Below are 23,251 nucleotides of genomic sequence, written 5' to 3'. Positions count from 1 at the left end.
AGTGGGCGTGGCCCTCAGTGCTCTGCTGGAGATGCCATGTTGGGGATGGGTCCCTAGTGGGACTCAATGATCTCACAGGGCTCCCCCAAGCCAATTGATTCCACGGTTCTGTGACATCACAGCCTCTGGGGCCAGTGGGGTGGCTGGGAACTGTCCCCAGCCTGTCACTGTGCCCAGAGCACGAGCAGAAGTTGGCGCAGAGACACGGCCAGAGTTTGTGCTGAGAATGCAGTCAACCTTCAGCGACACCATGGCTGGCCATGGCTCCCAGTGGCTTCTGAGAGTCTACATGCTCCTGATGCTGCTCCAGCCCCTCAGCCCTTCCAGCCATCCTGAGTGGGACATGGGCACCTTGGGCGAGTTTCCTGAGGAAACAGATCATCAGTTCATGGGCCCTGAGACAACCCTCCTGTGGGTCGTGGTGGCAGGTTCTTTGGTGAACTTAGTCCTGGAGCTGCTGCTGACGGGAATTGTCCTCAGATGCTGTCTTGGCAGAAGGCTCTGGAGATGCTGGGGAGAGGTGAGGGAGGGGTGTTAGGCAGCTGGGATGTGGTCAGGGGCTAGGAGGAAACAAGGTATTGTTCCAGGGTCTTGGAACAAGGTCTTGTTCACCTGTGTTGGGTGAGGCTTGAGATCCCCCATGGAGGAGAAAAGCTGGTCAGATCCTGTGCTTCCTGGGCCTCTTGGGCAGCAATCAGCCTAAGGGCCCAAGGCAGAGGGGGATTTCAAGCCCAGGGAAGGAATCAGGCCCAGGGGCTGAGCTCCAGGGACACCAGGCTGAGCTGGCCACAGCCCTTCTTCCTGCAGCCTCAGCCCCAGGCTGTCCAGCCAGGCCAGAGTGTCTTCCGGGGTGTCCAAAGTTATCCCAAGAGGGCTCAGCCCCACACTCTCCCCGTTCTGTGCCTTGCAGGAGAAGCGCCAGAGCCCCTCGGTCTCTGCAGGGCCATGCTGCTGCCGGGGATGTGGCTGCTGCAAGGAGCTGTTGCAGCTGTTGAGGCACAACCGTGCCCTGATGCGCCTGCGCCTGTGCCACAGCTCTCTGCAGAGGCCCAGGCAGAAGAGACTGGCAAAAAGGGGCCTTTGGAAGAGGAGGAGACTGCACTTCTCCCCTCAGCTCTGAGGTTCCCAGCTCCAGGTCGCCTCTCAGATGGCAGAGCAGTGCAAGGGGATGTGTGAGCAGTGCTCAGCCCGGGCACTGTGACATCCCCCACTGTAGGTTTTAGTGAAGATCCTGTTTGTTAGCCATAGCTTTCAATAGCTTAGCCATCGGTTCCCAGCAATCTTCTTTTCCCTTAGAATATGAAGTTGTTTTAGAGTTCTAGTTTTAAGAACTTGACAGTTTTTTAGGTATAAGGTTGTCCCCATGTAGATTTCCCACCCCATTGTTTTAGATTTTTGGAGTAGTCCATTTGAATAAAGTTCAGCTTTTTTTCACCTTGTTGTTTTATTTTCTTGATATTCCATCCTTTATTAAAATAAAGGTTCTTCATTGGATGAAGGAGCACCTTGCTGTTTCCTGAGAAATGCTAATTTTGATGGTTTAACCATTCCTACAAGTCTAATAGGACAAAGACTACAAATCAGCTTTACAATTTCAAAAACGACCCCTTCAACTTTTACACATCAATTTTATTATTGGCAATACTCTGAAGCGATACTAAACCAGCAAAGAAAACAAGTAGGAAAATAATCTGCAGTTGACATCACTTGCTAAACTACATTTTAAATTTAGTTTAAGGTCTCTAGGTGCAAGTTTGAGTGTGTAAATGGGGACATTCACAAAGAGGCACTACCAGGTGGTAGGTTTGGCCTTTTCAGTGAGTTTCCTTTTGATTTTTTCTTTCACCAAATTAAGGAAAAACCAAACAAAAGTGACTTTTTAGGTGGAGAAAAGACATGGTCTGTGGCAAGCACATTTCTCTCTCTCTCAGGATTTTTACAAAGGTGCACAGAGAGAAGTGAAAGAGAAAACAATTTCTATTTCTGCTCCTTGTTTTTCTCTTGTGCAATGTGTTTGGAGAATTGTTTACCTAGAGCGAATGCCTGGTTGGATCACGGTGGGTTGTCTGGGCCTGATGGCCAATTGGATCCACCTGTGTCTGGACTCTGGCGAACAGGGTCACGAGTTGTGAGTGAGTTAGATATGATAGTTAGAGAGAGTAGCATGTAGTTTTTAGTATCCTCTTTTATATAGTATATTAATGTATCATAGCATAAATATAATAAAGAAATCATTCAGCCTTCTGAAATAAGTCAGACATCATCATTCTTCCCATTGGATTCGCCGACATCTACAACAATGGTCGGTTTTTAAGAAAGCATTTTATTCCGCCTGTACAATAAGCTGTTGGGGAAATGTGAGCTTTTAGTAGAATGCCACTGTGCTGTTGCAGTTGTTCTACCACTGTGATGAATAACAGGCAGGTCTCTAAGACTCCTGTAGCTCATCCTATGTGAAGGTCATTGGCCACTTATTACGACAGGCATCACTGGGAATAATGACAGTGGAAAATGTGGAGGTAGCTGGATAAATAAATACTTGCAATTTCCTTAGCCAGAAAAAATTCCCAAACCTTCAAAACAATGCTATAAAAATAGTTATCCTCTGAATTAGGAGAATTTAAATTAACTGTTTTATGACTGCTTTTGGTTCATACACATATTCTTGTTAAATATTATCATTTCTATCTGAAATATTAATCATTATTATGCTTTCCTGAAGTGAATTACAAAATAATATACACCCATCGTCCCAAAATCTGATTTTAGGTGTTTGTAGGTTTAATCACTTAGGAAGAAAAAGGAACTCTACATATCTCCGGATCAACAGAAACTAACAAAGACAACTTGACACAGTATATTAAATTGTGTATAAAGTCAGTAAATATTTTCCACTGTAGAGATAGATACCACCAGTTTACGAATTTTGCTAGTATAGATTTAGTGAAGAAAAAGTCTTTACTGCCAAATCAGTTATGACTTGTTCTGTTCTACTGCCAGTATGTTGTGGGTATAAAACACCATATTTAAATAGTCTCATCTACGAAGAATTCCACTTTAAAATTAGGTCTGTGTTGCAGCGCGCTGTCAGAGGCATGCTGGGCGGCAAAAGCAGGGGCACAACCGTCCCCCTGCAAGCTCTGCAATCCCAGTTATCAGAAGGTTCAGTGCAGGGACAGATGAAGATGACACAGATCTTGGGGTAAACCAGACTGTATTTATCAGATGGACAAGATAGAGCCCCAAGACCCCACTGTAGGGGGTGAACAGGAGTTTTTATACTGTAACTTAGGAGGAGGGGTGTGGGAACATTAACCAGTGAGGGTAAGGCTGGGGAGGGGTCTAAGGTGGGACTAAAATGTTGTAAACCTATCAGGGGGAAAAGGGAAGTAGAATAACACAAAGTAAGAAACAGGGTGTCGAGTATAACAAAATAGACAGGAAACAGTCTGGAAGGAGGGGTTGCGACAAGGAGGACTGGCAGGAAGAGTTCTGGAAAAAGGGGCAGGGATGGGGAGGATTGACAACTTGGAAGGGAGGAGGTTAGGGATGGGCTTGGGAAGATTAACAACTGGAGAGAGGAGGGATTAGGGAAGGGGACAGGGGGCAAATACAAATTTAAAGCAAAAACACACCACAACAGGTCTGGTTTTCAGTTTGACCAAACAAATGAAAATTCTCTATTAAAACACAGTGATGGCAGCAGGGTCAGTCTTTGCAATAAAAATCTAAGATTTAACAGTATTTTCCTGATCAGATCTCCAGGGCTGAGTATACATGGTTATTGTGATAGCTTGGCCTTTGCTGGCAGCCAAACTTCCACCCAGACATTGGCTCATTCCCTCCTCTCAGGAGGAAAAGAAGAAAATAAGAACAGCAGGAACAAGAAAACTGCCTCAGCATAAAGACAGGGAGGTCACTGATAAAAAAGACTTAACTTGGAAAATCTTATTTATCACCATTTAAAATGAATATTTAATTACATTACTATTTATTATTATTAGATAGTCAGAGACAGCCAACCTGACTCAAATCACTAAGCCACCCATCTTGTTTTGATACTGAAACTGGAGGATGACAAAAACAAATATTACATTCCCCTGACATAAATGTCTTAAATTTTAATAAAACAAGATGTTTTTCTGTATTTGTTTAAGAAAAGCTAATAAAAAAGTTATTTCCTTATTCTAAAAATTATTCTGTTACAAGGAGCAATTTAGTTAATGCTCTTATAATTTACAACAGACACTGAAGTACTCAAACCAAGTTTTCTTTATACTGAAATTCATTATTAGATTGGAAACTCCTCAAGACAGTGTCCTGTAATGTGGTAGGAAGAGTGCTGTTAGGCAACAGAGACATTACTAAAGACAAACTCTATTCCCATTACATTCTGGAATGTATATATTTCTTTAGCATATATATCACTGAAATTAAAGCTAATTAATTAAGGATAAATGATCTGAAAAAAGATGGGAAGGTGGTAAAGTATACTGTTAATACAAAGTTACTGACTGAGAGAATGTGCTTACAGCCTCACAGCGCTGACTTCATAGGCAGGTGAAATTTACTGTAGATAACTGTAATGTAAACACAGAAAAAAACCCTAATCTTACCTATAAAATTATCTAGTGGATGTAGATGTTAACAATCAGAACACAGAGCCTGGGATCTATATACATAACACTGTGAAAACAGCGTTCAATGTTCAACAGAACCACTTTCAACAATGCTTGGTTTATCTGCTGTCTCACTTCCTTAGCAAAGCAAAACAAATGAGAGGCAGGAATTATAAAGAAAGCAAACATTATTTGGATTGTGCTTCTGTCTTGAATACTGGGTATAACTCCTGGTCTTCTCTGCTCCAAAAGGATATAGTGGTGCTCAAAAAAAGAAAAAAAATAGTAACATAAATCTGAAAAAATATGCCCAAACTCCTCAGCTTAGAATAAATGCAAGACTGAGAAAAGATATAAAATCATGAATTCAAGAGACATGGTGACTAGAGAGCAACTGTCCATTGTTTCTATCAAAATGAGAAGAATATTAACTAAGACAGGAAGGAAACTTTAAAAAAACAGCCATATTTCACACTTGCATAGTCAAGTTGTATTGAGTAAGGACCTTTTCTTGTACTACTCTGCAGATGCTAAAAACCTATGTAGATTAAAAACCTACTAAGAACTGTCAAGAATAAGACACCACTCGTGATTCAGAAAGTGCTGAAGCCACAGATGGTTGCATCCATGGTATTTAGGGATCATGTGATCTTCTGTCTCTGTAGTCTTCCTTAGGCACTTCCCAGTCTCCACTGCTACAAATATACTCAAAGGTGTTTAAGTGAAGATTACAAATGTGAATTATTTCTGGAATGCATTTATTTATAGCTGAATTCAAGAGAATAAAAAAAAATAAAGAATATGCCTAAAAGCAAGGTATTTCTCAGCCTTAAAAGCATTTACAAGTATACTTGATTGTGGTCCAATTGATATCATGAACATATGAAGACCAGAATATGTAAGAATATAATTCCAAAAGGAACTGCAGAGTCTCCTTTTTTGAAAACTTTTTAGAACCAATATGATGGCACAGAATCTTTGTTAATTGTACCAAGTCAGTAAATAATTTTTTTTTCGTATTTTTTGGAAAAAGAGTGTAGGGGTATTTTTAACAGAGGAAGATGCACTATGGTATTAAAATTCCACCATATTGATCTGCCTTTTAAAAAAATAAATCATTACTTATTTCCCTCCCATGTACAGGAGTTACTCTATTTGCCATTGCATACTGCATTTTCTGTCAGGAATCACACTTGACAATTTCTGTTCATGGCCAACTTTCAGGCCTGTGTCCTGCAGCAGCCCTTCCTGCCACCCCACAGCTTCCACAAACCAGCTGCTACTCGGGGGCTGCTCAAAGGGAGGGAATTACAAGCAAAGGCACCAAATAATTTCAAGAGTTCCTTGTTTCAATAAAAAAAGCAAAACGTGCAACCACTGACTTACCCGAACTGATTTCTGAACCAGTGTCAGTAAAGCAGTACAATATTATGTGGAAACATGGCTCAAAGGATCTTTGTTCTAAGTAACAATTAGAATAAACTTAGAAGTGCTTAGCAGTTACTTTTCCAAAAAAAAAAACAAACAATAAATGAGCAAAGGCATTACTCAAAATCCCATTAGCTGCCTGTTTTCTCTTACAGCAGTCTAAACACTTCCAAAGAACCGTTCCAAAATTATTATTTTGATCCATTCCAAAGGTATTAGCTGTGCAAATAAACCTGGTCGTGTAATGAGGTCTAGTCTGTAACTTAGTTAAAAAAAAAAAAAAAGTAGATAATTACTCTAATCCATACTTACTTCTCGGGTGCTAAAAAAAAAAAAAAAGAAAGGAATAAAAAGGAAAAAGTCATGCTCCTCGGAGGGAAAACACTTCGATACTCTGTGTGTGCTTTACAGCCCGTACGAACAACTTTTCCGCGGCATCTCGAAGCTAGATGACAAGATAAAGCACAAAGTCGCGGCAGTTCAGCATTCCTTCCTCATCGTCCCTTGCTGCGGCTCCTGGCGGGGGCCGTCCCGAGCCCCGCACGCTGTCCCGGGGGGCGGCTGGGCAGACACAGACATACAGATTTATATTTTAAAAAAGATCGCGGGAAGTGCGGCTGCCGGGGTCCGGGGGAGGAGGGAAGGCGGAGAGGCGGGAGGCAGGGAAGGGGAGGGGAGGGGAGGGGAGGGGAGGAAGGGGGGCGGGCGAGGGGCCTGCTCCCCGCGTCACTCCCACCCCCGCTGGCTCCGCCGCGGCCGCTGCCGCCGCTGGGCGCTGGGCGGCGGCAGCGAGTGCCCGCTGCCGGAGCCGTTTGAGGAACGCGAGCGGGCGAGTCAGACTTTTACCTTTTCTCTCTTTTTCCCGTCCTCACCCACCATGCCGCGGACGCCGCTGCCCGCGGGGGACGAGCGGCGGCTCAGCCCAGCGCCCTTCTCTTGAGGGGATGCGGGAGGCGCGGCCGGGACGCAGATAGCGCGACCCGCGCCTCTCCGACGTCCTCCCCCTGCCGCGTCCCCGACCACCATGAGGGAAGAGCGAGAAGCTGCGGCGGTGGCCGCCTCCCCACCCGGGGCCGGCAGAGCCCCGCAGCACTGCCCGCAGCCGGACGGCGGCGGGGCGGCCGCCCCCGCGGCGCTGCCTGGCAGCGCGGAGAGCTTGCGGAACGGATACGTGAAGAGCTGCGCGACCCCGCTGCGGCAGGACCCCCCGAAGAGCTTCCTCTCCTTGCTGCTCTTTCCTACCGCCTCCTCCTCCCGAGCTCGGCTCGCCCTGGGCGTCCTGGCCGCCGCTGCCCTCTCGCTCCTGGCCTTTCCCGGCCGGGGCAGCGCCCCGGACCAGCAGGACGAGAGCAGCTGGCGGATCCCGCGGCCGCTGCACGCCTTGCTGTGCCTGACCCGTTTCCTCAGCCCCCTCTTCAGCATCGCCTGTGCCTTCTTCTTCCTCACCTGCTACCTGGTCGGCGGCCGGCGCGGGGAGCACGGCGGCGGCAAGACCCGCTGGTGGCTGCTGGCGCTGCCCCTGTGCTGCTACTCGGGGGACTTCGTGGCGCTGCAGTGGCTGCTGCCCGCGGAGGGGCATGAAGAGGAGCCGCAGATGTTCCTAGGAAGGTTCCTGACGGTGCTGGTCTCGGTGGCGGCGCTGACCCTGCCGCAGAGCTCCCTGAAGTTGCGCCGGAGCCTCCTCGTCTTGGTGTTCTGCAGCCTGGTGTGGCTGGTGTCGCTCAGCAGCCTCCAGGCGCTGCCCCCAGCGCTCGGCCCGCTGCTGGCCGGCACGGTCGGGGTGGCAGGCTGCCTCCTGGCACTCTGTGGCGGGGAGCACGGCATCTTCTCGGCGCACAGCCGAGGAGCGCATCACCAGCATCACCACCACCCACGGCTCCCCAGCGTGGAGGAAAAAGTGCCTGTGATCAGACCCAGGAGGAGATCTAGCTGTGTGTCCCTAGGGGAAACTTCGGTCAGCTACTACGGCAGCTGCAAAATGTTTAGGAGACCCTCTTTGCCTTGCATTTCCAGAGAGCAGGTAGGTTTCTCTGAAACTTGAAGGAGAAACTTTCGGCGGAATGAGCGCCACTCCATAGCTTTTCCTGACTGCTGTGTGTGCCTGTGCTGTATGTCTGCTCACTAGCAAACTCCTGCTAGATGAGTGGAGGAGAATGTTAGTCCCTTAGCGGGTTTCTCAGCTCGTTTCTGCAGAATCGATATAACCCTTTATTTCTGCGTGGGTGCTAAATCATAATAATGTATTTGCTGTAGAACAGAAGACTCGCTCGCTTTTAATGCAATCTCAATTATTAAACAGCCGTTCTTATTGATTAGAGCAAAACCTCAAACCAGTCAGCTTCAGCTATCAGTTACCGTGTTATTTTATTTTTTTTTTTTTTTCTGAAGCCCCCCACCTCCTCGGCGTCTGGCAGCCTTTCCGAGAGAAAGAAACCACAGCTTTCTAAGCTGCCCGGCACTTCTGGTTCTTCCCGCATTCTGTCGACAAAACCATTACCAAGTGCTAAAGAAATACCAGGTTTTGAGGGATATTATTTATCGAGTGCTGGCGTTATTTGAGTGGCAGCTGTCCTTCTGCCCTGCAGATTACTGTCGTTTGTTCCCATCTCCCTCTCTCTCACCCCCTGCTCCTCGCTCCACCTAAGTTAACGTTAGTTTTGGGTTGATGGGTTTTAAGAAACTTCTTTTTACTGAAGAGAGAGCTGTTCAGTAGGGGCTGGAGGGATGCCCGAAACGATCAGTTTTCTTGAATGGAACTCTGTTGGTTTCTACCTCCCGGAAAACTTTTCAATGAGTCTTGTTTTTTGTAGCGTAAACCCCCGTGCGTGTGGGGGAGTTTGTTTTTATTTGGGCACTTGCACGTCAACTGCCGGAACATTGAGTTGTGTTGGAACTGGCCCGAGGCTGCTGCAAGTGGATTATCAGCCCGTTGTAGGAGGCAGAATGAGGGGAGTGTATTTAATAAACGCGCAAGTGAGCAGTTTCTGCGAAGTGATTGTTGCTGCAGAATCCCCGTCTGTTACTGTCGTGGCTGAGACTCATCGGTGCCAAATGAAATTTTCTAGTTTTTCCTTGACATTTGTTCTATAATGCAGGTCTTGTGATTGACTGTGAATTAGGTCTGAGGAAATACGAAGTGAATCTGAAACGGTGGAGTAGTTTTCGAGCACTTCCCCCCCTGAGCTTGCCCAACAGAATTAATACAGTAATTGTTTACAGTGATTAATACAGTCATTGTTTCTGCATAAAAGGTTAAAATGCAAGTATGCTGTGACAGTCTTCAGAAATTACTCATTCAGTACATTGCAGATTATCTAATGCATACAATGAAAGAAACATTAAAATATTTTACTAGCAGTTAAGATATGTAGGGACTATCATATAATAATTTACTTTCTCTGTTCCCTTCTGGATAGTAAATGCTCTCCTTTGCTGTCACATTTGTCTGTAGCGCAGAAATCTCAGAAAATGTGATTTCATTAACCTTTCTAGAAGATAGAATATACTTGTTCATATGCAAGTTACTAAAAGCTTTCTTTGACGTTCAGCTCACTTCTTAAAGGCATGTGCATATTTCAAGTTAGGGCATTCATTATTCTTCAAGTAACATCATAAATGTCAGCTATAACTAAATATGTAGGATTTATTGGCAATGCTTAAATCATACATGTTCATAATAAAATGTAACTTTTTGATAGACTTCCAGAATTTGATATCTTTTTTATCACTAGATGTGAACAAAGCGATATGAAGTTCTTAATTTTCCTAATAATCCATTATGCTTTACAATAAATATTTGTGCTTTGTTAAGCACAGTTTAAATGAGATCCACAGATACATGTTCTCTGCTGTATTTTATATACAATTTTACAAGGGTAACACAGATTAAATCCTCTGATCTTGTGTCTGATTTGGAGAGAGATCAGACATTGCAGAACTGATAAAACATCAATTGTTTGGGCAGGGGTAGGAAGAAGTAAAACCATAATGTGTGACTTTATTTGAATAAACAGTACAAGGTTTTTATATTGCTTCCTTGAAACTGAAGGAATGTGTGTACTTAATGCTTTTCAGAGAGCATCTATTGTGTGGCTTTTCTTTAAGGGCTGATTACACATTTTGCAAATCTTTATAAAGCAGTACAATGGTTCTTTTCCAATATTAATATTTCAAGGTGTTGAGTGAACATTGTTAGGAAGATGCTGATGGTCCACCATGACAGAAATACTTCAATGAATAAGAGATAAGTTATTACTGTGATTCTATTAGACGTATTTTGTGTGATTGTCACAAACCTCTTATATGTAGAAGAAGTTTATGTCAAATATAGAATAGCATGTCAGTAGGGTACCCTAAGGGGCATCTGGTCCTACCTTTCTTGGCAAAATCACTGTCTAAACAAGTTGGCCCAGCACCCTGTCCAGCTAAATCTTAAACTTGTCCAATGTTGGGGAATCCATTACTTCTCTAGGGAGATTGTTCCAGTGGCTGATTGGTTTTTTTTTTTTTTAAATCTCATTTTGTATAGATTTTAGTTATTATTTGAATAACTAAAATGAAAATAGAGAATGTTAGTATTGACCTTAAATTTTCAGTAACATGTGGATTTGAGGTTATATGTACTCTTTATCTACTTAAGTATACAAGAAAATAATTATATTTATTTGACTGGGTTGTTGGGGTTTTTTTCAGCCAGCAATTCCAAGGGGTCTGTGTGCATGGAGGGGGTGGGAACAGGATGGAATACTAACACATAGGGGAACGTACAACCAGCAGCACATGCACACAGAAACTGGATGGAACGATCATTTTTTTCTGGGGGACAAGTGGAAAAAGGCCCTGTAAGCATGATCCATTAAAAGCTTGCAAATTTGAGTAATCCTCATGACAAATACTTAGATATTGCTTTCTGAACTTCAACAGGTATGCTAACTATGAGGCTGGAAAGTTGATAAAATGAGATTATTCTTACCATTTCCATGAGTATCTATATCTACTTTAGCAATCAAAGTGTCTAAATTCATGCTGTTTGTGTCTCTTCTGCAGTACATATGTCTAGCAACCTAGTTTGAGGTGGGAGGAAAGAAACTTGAACAGACTATGTCTTTATGTTTTTATGTAAGTATATTTAAATGCCAATATAAAAAAAATATAAATACACGTTGTGGGAAACAATATGACTCAAATTACGGCTAAAAATTTTGCAACGGCAATGCCTTTTCTGAACTCTACTACATTAACACTTTTGCCAATAGAAATTGATATGATTTTAGCAGTAAACAGGCTGTTTGTATTCTTACTTCAGTATTCATCTCAGACCCAGAGAGGAATTGCAGTAAGACTGCAGTATTAGTTGGTATTTCAAACTTTGTGTAGGTCATATTTTGACTGCAAGTATTAATTGTATGGTAATCCGTTAGCTCTACCTATTGCTACTGATATCAAAGGGTTTCTTTTTTTTTTTTTTTTGTCTGAAAGCCAAATCAGGGAATCTAAAAGGTGCTTGTCAGTATTGCAGATCTCGTAAACACTATGTCCTGAAAAATATGGTAGTAAGACTTTTTTTTTTTTCTTTAACTTGATAGTGGACATGTATATGAAAGCAAACACGTATGTGTAGGGAATCTTACACAGGAACTTCTCAAAATCCAGAAAGAATATTCATATTTTTCCTTGAGTAAAGAATAGGCCTTCCTAATTAAATACACATTATACGTGTCCAAAACAGCCTGCAAACAGAGCTGACACACTTTTTCTGGTTATCTGACTAGGTTCAAACATATAGGAAAGCTGGGATATTTCATGGACAAAGACTGCTTTCATGTTGCACTCTGTTAATTACAGGAAGAATTGTCTTGTGGTTAGAGCTGGATTGACCACCACCTCTCCCCAGTTTCTGTTCCAAGCTATCTCATACCTTTGATGTATTACCTTAGGAACATCAGGACTTGATTTCAGGAGTTTGAAATATTTGTGTAACTTGAAATTAATGCAGTTCCTTATTTGCTCATGAAATTTACATCTGCGTCTGTTACCTATTTGTGAAACAAATTATACTTTGTCCTTAAGTTTTCAGGGCATAAACTTCCTAGTGCAGAAACTGTCTGTTCATGTGTATTTTATAATCTGATACTGAAACAGATTTTTAGTATCTGTTACACTCAGATGCTGTTTGCAACCCAGAAACAGGTGAACCTTTACCTGTTGAGTGCAGCCAGTAACAAAATGTAATTCTCCTTTCTGTGTGTTTGGCAAAGATCTTTGCTGTTTGAAGTTTCGCACTCATGATTCCAATGACTGTTACCACAGCTGTACCTACATGGCAAGATGTGTTTCTGTTGTTCACCAAATCATCCTGTCTCTGGGATTTGTCTTATGGGGAAAAATCAAGGTAGCAGTGTGTTGTTGAGCTGTGAATGGAATAATTTCCAATGGGATGCAGCTGAGTGTGAGGAATATGCAAAGAGAAGGATTGCATGGTGAAAGAAACAGACTTGGAAAACTGTTTCTGCAACCATATTTTGGATGAGTGGGATTCTCTTGTTTCTGTCTGGTTCTCTCTGACGTTGGCAAAATATACTGAGCTAGATGAAAGGTGAAATGAGAAGTAAAAGTTCCATCTCTCTCTTTTTCTCTCTCTCTCCCTTGCAGTATTATACCACAAAGAAAGGATGATTGAATGATGGTTTGCCTGTAGAGAGGTCAGAGTTTAAGATGTTATCCTCTGGCACCATTTCACCTGGGACCACTGAGAATGACAAGAAAGGTTTTAGGAAGACTGAGTGCCCTTAAGAACTCTGTTAGCTGAGTTTAGCTTAAGCTGGCTTTTAGACAGCCAAGACTTGGTGGCAGTTTACATTCTGCCTAAGTCAAAGCAGGCAAGAGTGTCTCTGAGCTGCCTGTGTAGCAAAGCAGTCTGACTGTTGCTTCAGGTGTGTTTTCCTGGAAAGAAAATATAACTGGAGAAAGGAAGGAGATCCAAGACCACTTCTGTGGAAATGCTGGAGAAATTTGTTGGAAGGCGAGGGAAGCATGTCACAGAGCACTAGTAGGAAAGAAGTGAAAGAAGCTGTGAGAGACCATTCCAACAACTGCATGATTGACTGTGTTGAATTAAAATAGCAGAATAAATTGCATAAAGTACTAATATTCAGTTTGGACCAGGAAGATGTTTTAAATTTATGAAAGAAACTTGTAGAGATGAGAAACAAAAGGTACCCAGAAAAATCTCTAGAATGAAAAAGAGGGGCAGCTTCCATGCTGGGGTTTGTGCACAGTGTATTCTGGGAGATTAAATATGAAAGGGAAGAGAATGGCAAGAAATTTGGTATATTTTCCTTAGAAAAACTCATATTTTGACACTATGTATGCTGTGCATGTATATGCCTGATAGTACTATTCTGATAATTGAACTTGAGCAATGGAATTGATTGTAGTAAATTGGCCTTACAAGATCAAATCCCAGCAAATTTTATGAAAAGAACATGAATGGGAACTGAAGAAACCCTACAGAATATGCAGGGCAAGTCTGCAGTGTGAGCTGAACTCTCAGAATCCTCATGACAGTGTCTCATGTCATGAATGAACACCAGAATAATGCAGGTGGGGTGGGGAGTCTGTCACAGCCTGGGTCCTATGTGACATTTGGTTGGAAACTTATATTTCTTAAAAAAGCTTTTTTATTCCTGTTTTGCTTTTCTGATACTTTAAAATGAAGACTTCATGCAGCCTTACCACCCTCAAAAGAAATCACTGAACAAAGCCAAATATAACTATTAGATACCAGTTGCTGAAGATGGGAAAGAGTAAATCTTGTACTTTTGTGCAAAGATTGGGGATTACAGGCAGGGAAATTGGGGGATGTAGTCTGTTCTATTGTTGATGTGAAAAGTTCTGTCTGCCAAATGAGAAAAGAGAGGACAGACCACAGGAGGCTACAGACATAGAATATTTTGCTGGAAGCTCACTGATTTTTCAGGATAAAACTATGTGGAGAGCAAGCTGAAAGAATAGTTGAAGATGAGAATAAAAGAGAGTGAAAGGAAAGGTTGAATTTCAGCATGCCCTTTCCAGTTGCTGAAAACAATGCTTAACAAGATGCAAGGACACTACAGAATAAATTTTAATGGTGAAAAAAAAAAAAAAAAAGAGGGGACTTTCCTGCAACTCAATAGCAGAAATGAAAATTTAAGGTTAAAGCTAGGGCTTGGGTTGGTCAGGGCAGAGTGTGCAATGTCTGAGTGATTGTTATTGAAGCATAAAAAGGATCAATAACTTTAAGAATCCAGTGGCAGTAAAATTGTGCTAGAACCTTCAAAACAGACAGGAGCCATGGATGTTAATAAATGAGAGTTCACAGGGTAACAAGTAAACTGGAAGATGATGATATTTGGGGAAGGGAAGTGTTACCGATATTTGTGAAAGAAATAGGTCAGGGAACTCTGTGCTTAAGGAAGATCAGAGAAGTGAATGGCCTTATTGATGAGTGTGGCAAAACAAACTGTTCTAGGAACTGGAAGGGCCATAACAAGGCATGACTGCGACTGCTGAAACAAAATGTCAGCTTCCAGAGCAGTTTTGTTTTTGGAAATGGATCATTCAGCTGGAGAAGGACATAATTTATATCAATATGGGCAGCTGGTGAGGAGTAAGTTTTGATGTGTTAGACCATCCTCACTTTTTCACACAGAGCCTTTGTATGTAACACATTCGTTTGAAACAAGTGCAAATTTATTGGGAGAGGGCCAGACCAGGGCACAGATACCCAAGTAGTTTTTTTATATCCCTCTATTTGTTTGATAGTTCAATATTTATGAAAACCAGTGCTGTTATGCAGAACATTTGTGACCACCAGTATTCTCTTCAGTTTGTACAGGGTTGTGTGAAAAAACCTGGCATATTTCCAATTCAATGCCTGATCAAATGGTAATGTTGACAAGTTTTGTTACCTAGTATTGAGTTGCCAACCTTAATGTCCCTTTATGCAAACCCAAATACCTTCACTAAGTTAAAGGCATGTTTGCAGAAAATGTTCCATTTGTTTTCATTTGAGAAATAAACATTTGTTTTATGGAATATGAAAATGATATTTTGCCTCTGTAATTTCCTATTTTTAAGTTATTCAAGATACTGTAGAAAGGGTACCATATGAGGCTGTATTTGAGTGCTTTGGATTTGGTTTTGAGAGGTCTTCCCTCTTTTATGAGGAAAATCCTAGGCTTTTTGGTGTGAAATAGCATTACAGGTATGTTGGTTTAGCTGTATCCATGCTGATGATGGTCACAGAAATAGGAATAGGGTTTAATTTGGGGTGAGTAATTCATTATGCCCAAACCAGCCAGTGCTGCTCCCTCACCCCAGGAGAGCTGTATCTCTCAGGGGTGGTGATACAGCAAGCCTGTGTCCCACCTGCCTGTTAATATCTACTGTCAGGATGCTTTTGTCAGCAAAGCTCATGAAATAGAATGAGCTTTTCTTAAAGTGTGTGAAAGGTTAAGTTACCAGAGGGAGATTCCATCAGTTTTACTGAAATAACAGCTTAATTATGACTCCCTGCATAGGCACTGTGGTATTAGTATGTCTCTTTAACCTTCATTACTGGTCTTGCTTCATTTGTTTTTGATTAATTAATGCCCTTTAAGAAGATAGGAGCTAAATTAAAGGGTAAAAAAGACATTCTTTTACTGGGTTTACTGTCTGCATGACTTTTTTTTCTACTGTGACTTAAAACTAAAGGCTTGTGTTTCTATTTAGGGTATTTTCATTTTTATTAGAGTCAGTTGATATTGAATGTTCAATCACAACATATTTATTTTTTCCTCCTAAGTATTGTTGTGTGATACCTGTTTGCCACTTCAAGAATATAATTTTGTTCATTCTGCCTAGTAGATTCCTTAAAAAGAATTCTAAATTTCAGAGTACTCTAAAGTTACTGATTTAAGAAGTACAGAGTTTTTAAAGGAGTTTTTTTCTAGTACCTTCTAGCTGTCCAGCAGAGTTTCCATCCTTTCACAGAAGTTGTTTCTGTAAAACAACTGTTTCCTGTTTCACAATATGCGATGACTGCTCAAGAGTGGCCCTCAGATACCTCATTACCTCCTGGGTGAAGGCTGTGGGGTGGCCAAGGAACCTCACACCGTGTGTGCCCTACAGGCAGGTATGGCCTCTCAGCTGGGCTTGTGCCTCTAAAAGTGAGCTGACTCTGTGAGCTTTCTTCGAGGCAGGGATAGATCTTTGTATTCATATGATGTCGTTAGTAGTTTATAAAACTCAGTGTCATGTGTGGTTTAATGAAGCTAATTAAAAAAAAAGGAATATGTTTTGAGAGAACTCTTAAGTGATTATTATGTTGATTACTGTTCACAGTGGTCTTAATTTCCTTTGATTTGCCACCTAGACAGTGGTCTTAATTTCCTTTGATTTGCCACCTAGACAGTGTAATGTGCAAATACACTCACAGGCTCTTCCATACCTGCTCTTGCAATTTCCTAGTTTCCCACACATTCTCCCTCCCTCATTACACAGTATGAAATTAAATTTCAGTTTATTTAAACTGCATTTCTGCAGATACAAGCAGTTATGTTCCAATGTGTGAGTAGAAAGGCAGGGAAGTTTGTGTTGAAACCTGAAGGTGTGATTAGCAGGATGGAAAAGTTTAGATCCTGCTGTGCCTGTGAAACACCATCTGCTCTGGCAGCGAGTGCCCTGAAGGAATTGGCTGGGACTGGAAGGAGTAAAGGCACGCTAGCACAGCTTTCCTCTTGGCTAGTCGGATCTGCAAGAAGCAGACTTTATTTTGCTCAGGGAAAGATGAATATTGGACCAGGTTTTACTGTTTCCACTGAGATTGTCCATACAAAAGGGCACTGAGACACAGATGTATGGAAATCATTAATGATGACATGATTATTCCTAACATGTTAGTATAGAATAGAGCAGTACATTTTATATCTTAACTAAAAAACAAAAAAGCTTGTCTTATCCACCCTGCATGTGTTCTCATTCTGTCCTTGTTTCAGCTAACTGCATTTTTGGGGCAGCAGAGTATCCTTTTGGGGATTACTTTTGGAAAAATGCTCACAAAGCAGATTTCAAATGAACCTTGCAGTGAGAGAATTTCCATAGATTATTCGCACAGATGTTCAGGCATCTTCTAGTTTCTTTGGTGTTTGTTTTTTTTTTTTTTTTTGTGTGTGTGTGTGTGTTTTAATAGTAAAAAAGCTGTGGAATGTTACTTAGGATCTTTCTAATGATTAGAGAACTGTAATATGTCTGTCTGAAGTTAAAATGAGTTATTACCATGATGTAAATGACAGCTTTTTGCTGCTATGGCAAATCACAGTTGAAAGTATTTTGATTATAAGTATCTGTTAGCTTATTTTTAGGCAGTTGTAGAAAGCATTAATTAGAATTTTTATCAGCATTTCTTGCTAGTTTTTATTCAGCACAGCAGAATATTTCCATGCCCTCATAATACAAAAAGTCTAATTTTTCCTTCTATTTGGAGTCTCTGCTTGAACAAGTTGGATTGAGAAGGAAGTGTTTGGAACAGCTTTTGTGTTAATGACCAGTCTTTTTCTTTGTCATTGCTGTTACTTCATTTTTTTTCATAATTGGTAGCCTGTTCATTATATGCCAGAGAATTTCAAAGAAGTTTGAAAATAGTGAGTTGGCAAGTGATTTTCTATGATGTCAAGATGAAAATAAGAAAATGGGAGTAGATTAGCTGAGGCAGTTGCGATGCTGGCAATTGCTTTAAGTGTGGTCTGTGTTTTCAAATCCTCTGAGGCAATGACTGTCAGAGACATCTGCAGAATGGCCTGATGAAAAAAACAGTACTTTATCCTATATGTGATGGATAAGAATTTTTTTATGAAGAGCAAAAATCAAAGCTAGATAAGAGACCCTAAGCTTCAAACAGTCTTATTAAAACTGAGTAAAACTCAGTGCTTACATGTAAAATTCACATAACTCATTATTAGGCATAACATTTCAGGACAAATCAAGTTAGAAACTGATATTACACCTGTAAACATGAAATTGATATCTTTTTTAGGGAAGTGTCTCACAACATTAGAAAATACTTACACTGCGTTATGTGTAATAAAGAGATGCCATTTCTGGTACTGCAAAAGTCAGTACAGCTTCAATAATGGACCTCTACAGGTACATTTAGTCCTATGTAATTTGACTTTTACGAGTGTAGTTGCTGTTAAAATCTCCTTTCTAAAGATTTGTAAGGCTTCCATGCTTGCCTTAACACTTGTTCTAGCAGGAAGCTCCCTAGAGTCAGCAAAGCACTTAAGCTTTCAAGTGGAAAAGAACATGTGTTTTGCAGTGTTTAAGGATTGAGATTATAGTCCTTACTTGTTTAAAAATTCACAGAGCTTAATGTAATTTATAACTTTAACAAGTGTTAACAGTCTTGAATACACTCCTAGAGCTATGTTTCTTTCACCTGTCTGGTGATGGATAGGTTTGGTGTGCCTTTAGAAACCACATTTTTATTTTCAATTATTTGGGCCTTGAAAGTACAAGGAAAATAATTTTCCTGGAGATTAACATTCAAAAGTAAATTGCTTATTTGCTTGTCTTTTTTTAAATACAATTTTTCTTTCTTTTTCCTTGTTTTTATCTTTTCTTCATTTACAATAATTTGAACACCTCTTCCTACCAGTGTGTTCTTTCTTTGTTACAAGATCAGTACCACAATTTGGTACAAAACTACAAGTGTCTGTTTCAGCAGAAATATGAAAGTGTTCTGACTCAAAATACTTTACTTTTAGAAACCTAGCAATCAAATTATTGTTAAAAAAGTTATAGAACATTTTGTAACGTATAACTTTTAACACAGAGGAATGAAATATTTATTTGTAGTTACAGCATTAAAATGTTTCTAGAATCTGTTACTTGTAATTGTCCATTGTTGAAAAGTATACACAATTCAACTACATTCAAGATGCTGCATATATTTGTTTTTTACAGTCCTGCATACCTTCTTTTACCTTGATACTGTATTTTATTGTGGAGTTGTTAATTTTGCTCTTTTAGATCTGCAGGTTAGAATGCAAGGCACTCACTGATCTGCTTCCTTCTCTGTAAGTGCAACTGCAAATTTGTCAGTTTTGAGCTCTTATGATGTGAACTTCGGTGGCTGGGAGCTTATTCTTTGCTGCCCAAAAAATATCTGCATGTGTTCAGTAGTTTCAAAACTCAAAACAATCCCCTGTTTGTTTATTTCCTGGATGGTGGGGACAAAGGTTTTCTAGGTTGGTTTGGGGTTTGGTGTTTTTGGGTGGCTTTTTTTTTTTTTTTTTAAGAAGACTAAACCAAACATCTTGTTTATATTTTGCCTTGCTCTCTCCTATTGTAAGCAAGTGAGGAGGGAGAAATAGGAATATTATTGACTCAAGGGCTACAGTTGTAGCAAGAGGAACTGGCCGATAAATGATACTATGGAATGAGCTGTGCCTCAAAAAATAAATACTGAACATCTTCCTCCCTTCATGTCACCGTTGAAAATGGAGATGAAGACTCAGAGGATTTGTATTTGTCATTATACCTTCCTGCAGTGTTAGAGAGCTACAGGAAAGCTTTACCTGATCTGTATAGTACTGACAAAAAATTTGGTTGAGGTGTTTTGTTCTAGTTACAGCTTGGGCTGTGACAGGATCAGTAGGAGAAAAGGAATATTTTTTGTCCTGATACCTTGAGCTTTATTTACCTCCATTAAGTTTGCACATTTAAGTGGATTTTCACAGAACTTTTCTTTCTTTTAAAAGAAATTTTGAACTTTATCTCCAATATTTATTACTTTGGTTCAGCCTATCTGTTAGATTCCCAGCTGTGTTCCAAGTCTGTCTTGTTCTTCCCATCAGCTCTGATTCACTTTCTGAGATGTTCTGCAGTAGTACCCCTGCAGATTTTGGTAAGAGGGGTAAGCCAAGAAAAAATCAAAGTTAAAAAGGACAACTAGTTCCCTACCTTGCTCTTGTCATGAGCATCATTTGGGATGTCACCTAGCTCAGTGACCAGAGCTGTATTTTTCTTCTTGTGTCCCAGATTTAGCAGGAGACAGAGCTGGAGAAAATTACACTGTGATGGTAGATTCCATAGTCAGTGGATTGTTATAAGGCAGACAATAAGTCTGAGGACTGTACAAGTGCTAAGTCAGTAGTATTTGCATAGATTTCCAACCCTTTCAGAGGCTTTTGTTCATATTTGTATATAAATATCTTTTAGTGCCCTCTAACAGAACTTGTATGTGGGTGTTCTTCCACCTGGTTCTAATCCACTCACCTAAGAACTCATTTTATCAAAGATATCCTTGGCAACCATTTTATGGTTTAGTTTTGGAGAACTTGTCTGAACCTTGAATACCGTAAGCTAGAGTCTTCATGTGGCTCATCACTTTCCTCAGGGCTCCCTAATCCACTGAATACAGTTAGGGTAGGAATCTTCTGTATCTTGCTAGACCGTGCTGGTTTGCTTCCTTCCCCTATAGGGATATTAGAGTTTCTCAACATGCCCCGTGCCATCCCAGGTTTTCTGCTCCTCATCCCTGAAACTGCTTGATTTCATTCTGGAATTTCCATCACATACCAGACTACTTCCTTTATTTTTTTCCTGAACTGGCTTTCCATTCAGTTGAGGAAAATGATCTATGGGTGAAGCAAACATTTATTTCTGTTTTTCTTCTGCCTTCCTACAAACTATGTGGGTATTGTAGTGCACATGAATAACATAAGAGGAATGCAAGTGAATGGGAAGAAGCTAAGAAGTGATGCAGAGAAAAATCTATATTAATAGAGTAGAAAAGCCTACTGATGGAAATACAGTGGTGTATTTTGAGAAATACACCACTGAGATGCTAGCAAATAATTAATTGCTGACTAAGCCAGAGCATTGATCCTGTCGTGTTAACTTTTTGGTTTCTTATCTTCTACAGAAGTACAGGTGACAGTGCATAACTGTTCTCAGGAGTTTTATTTCAGGCTGCTTCTTTCTCTGTACCCCTGGGCTTTTTAGCATAAAACTTGTTTTTTTATGCTTTGGAATATTGTTACAATATGATGCTAGATTAGAGCAGGAGGGCTTCCCAAGAAAAAGGAGAAACACAGTGTATTAGAATGAGAGTGCCAGTTAGTGGAAAATCAGGATGTTTTCTTGCAGAGCAGTTCTGGCGTGATGCAGACTGGCCCCTAAGTGAGTAAGCTTTGGGGAAAGGAATTCTGAAAAGTCCCTGCCACTGCCTCCTACCTGCACCTTCACATTTTCGGTACCCAGTTCTCTTTGGTGGTCAGGAAGCTGCTGTGACAGGTTGTTCTAGCTGGCTGTCACCCATTTCAGAATGCTTGAGGGGGATTTCCCATTTGAAAGTGCACTCAGGAGATCACTCTGTGAAGAGGGGAGCCTTTTTCACCAGTAAATTTTATGTGCATTTTTCCTTGGTGAAGAATTGCCCAGAATTTTTAACAACATCAACAACAAATAATTACTTTTATCTCACCTTTTTGCTTTCTTTGTGGCCCACAACTATTCCCATAGTACAGAAAAACAGTCGTGTTTTACACCGGATAAGCACTGATGTCAGTACAGAAAAGCTCTGTGCTGAGAATAATTTGTTTCATGTTTATTCATGTCCTGAAATGACCAAATTCAAATTCACACATAAGAAGAAAACTGTAAAATAATCAATTTTTTTGTGTGTTCAATATATTGCCAGAAAGGTCAGCATTTGTTCTTTTTTATAATTTTTTTCTTCCAGGATCTGCAGTTTCCCTGCACACTGATGAGATCCATGCTCTCTACGTTTCTTTAGATCAAAATGTGATTTTTGTTTTATTCCTACATTTTTTTTAGATCAAAATGTGATTTTGTTTTATTATATTTTTGTATATACTGGGTTTTGATACATTTGAAAAATATGTTTGCTACTTAAGAATAAGTCTACAACTACTTATAAATGATTCTACATCTATTTGAATTGAATGAGAAGCAGTTTGACAGATAATTTTGATATTTGTATTTAAGTATAGTATAAAACCAGGAAGATTCTGTAGCTGTAAAGTTATGATCAGAAATACATATAACTCATTGTTTTATGTAAAGTCTGCAGGCGATTAATTTTTTAAAATTTAATTTGCAGCCGAAACTTTGAGTAGTGCAAATACAAATTAAAAGATGCTTTAAAAAAAAAAATTAAATTGTTTTCTTTCTCATCTTTTCCTTCTCAATTAAAAGTAGAAAAGGCAGCTGCTGCCAGGTTGTGAGAAAATGCAAATGCCTGCGCAAAGCCTGGCTGTAAAAAGCTGGTGTGAGCTGGGCTAAGTGAAATGCTGTAACTCAAGGGTTAAGCTGAGCGTTTCTCTGGCTGCTGAGTGAAACAGGATGCAGTGACTACATTGTCAGACTGCTGGTGTGAGTGCAAACAGATGAGGAAATGCTGGATCAGGCACTTCAGCAACTTGGGCTGTTCCCTAGGAAACCGCTTGCGTCATACTTGCCAGCAATTAGCTTACAGTTCTTTTATTTTTGATAGTGTTGCAAGCTGAACTCGCCGGTTACAAAGGCAAAGACTGGCTCCATCTCAAGCCCTCTGCTTGTGACTGCGGCCACGGCGCTCAAGAGAATTTGCAAGGCGCTGCTTGGGAAAAAAATCAATTTATTTAAGCTTTCCGTGCTGCTTCTGTAAAGAGCCTTGTAGCTGTGCTTGGTTCTCAAAAATGTATAGTCACATTTTTGTGATCTGTATGAAAATGACCTTCCCTAGTTGCCAAAATTAAATTTCACCAACATTTTGGATATCACCACCTATTCCAGTAATTAATCTGAAGTTTTGTTATGTGCTACATATTAAAACATAATTTTCAAAAATAATGTTACCTGAGGCTTAACCTCTATAGCAAGGGATTTTTTTTTCTAAATCTTTTTTTTCTTTGTTGATTAAAATTCAATTATTTCCAGTGGTTACCTAGCCACTAGTATAAACCAGTTAGTGTTGAAAGCAGTATGTGTTTTATCTCAGAAAATCATCGTATCTCCTGTATTTCACTTTAAAACTGTAAACAAATTTACCCTAACTGGCTTAATATTGATGTATATTGTCAGTATGGATATTGTCTCATGGCTAGCTATGGTTGGGTTTTTTAGGGAAAAATCGTACAGTGACCAACAGGTTAAACCAGAATTGTTTGGTTTTTTTA

General features: G+C 40.5%; 1 protein-coding gene and 1 long non-coding RNA gene across 4 annotated transcripts in view; both read left to right on the top strand.

Moving 5' to 3' along the window:
• Positions 1-336: 336 nt before the first annotated feature.
• LOC137476088 (uncharacterized) lies at positions 337-4,059 on the top strand. Of its 2 annotated transcripts, XR_011000243.1 has the most exons (3): positions 381-520; positions 914-3,067; positions 3,644-4,059. It is a non-coding gene; the product is annotated as an uncharacterized lncRNA (long non-coding RNA). The 2 variants fall into 2 exon arrangements; XR_011000242.1 differs by having other exon boundaries at positions 337-520; positions 914-4,059.
• Positions 4,060-5,775: 1,716 nt separating this feature from the next.
• PDE3B (phosphodiesterase 3B) overlaps positions 5,776-23,251 on the top strand; it is an 82,212-nt gene continuing 64,736 nt past the window's right edge. For both annotated transcript variants that reach the window (XM_068194117.1, XM_068194116.1), the window contains exon 1: positions 5,776-8,067. In XM_068194117.1, the coding sequence (XP_068050218.1) occupies positions 7,072-8,067 (996 nt within the window). In that variant the 5' untranslated portion in view covers positions 5,776-7,071. The remainder of the gene's footprint in view (positions 8,068-23,251) is intronic.

Source organism: Anomalospiza imberbis, chromosome 6 (genome assembly GCF_031753505.1).
Source record: "Anomalospiza imberbis isolate Cuckoo-Finch-1a 21T00152 chromosome 6, ASM3175350v1, whole genome shotgun sequence".
In the NCBI taxonomy this organism is placed as follows: Eukaryota; Metazoa; Chordata; class Aves; order Passeriformes; family Viduidae; genus Anomalospiza; species Anomalospiza imberbis.
This window is presented reverse-complemented; position numbering and strand designations above follow the sequence as displayed.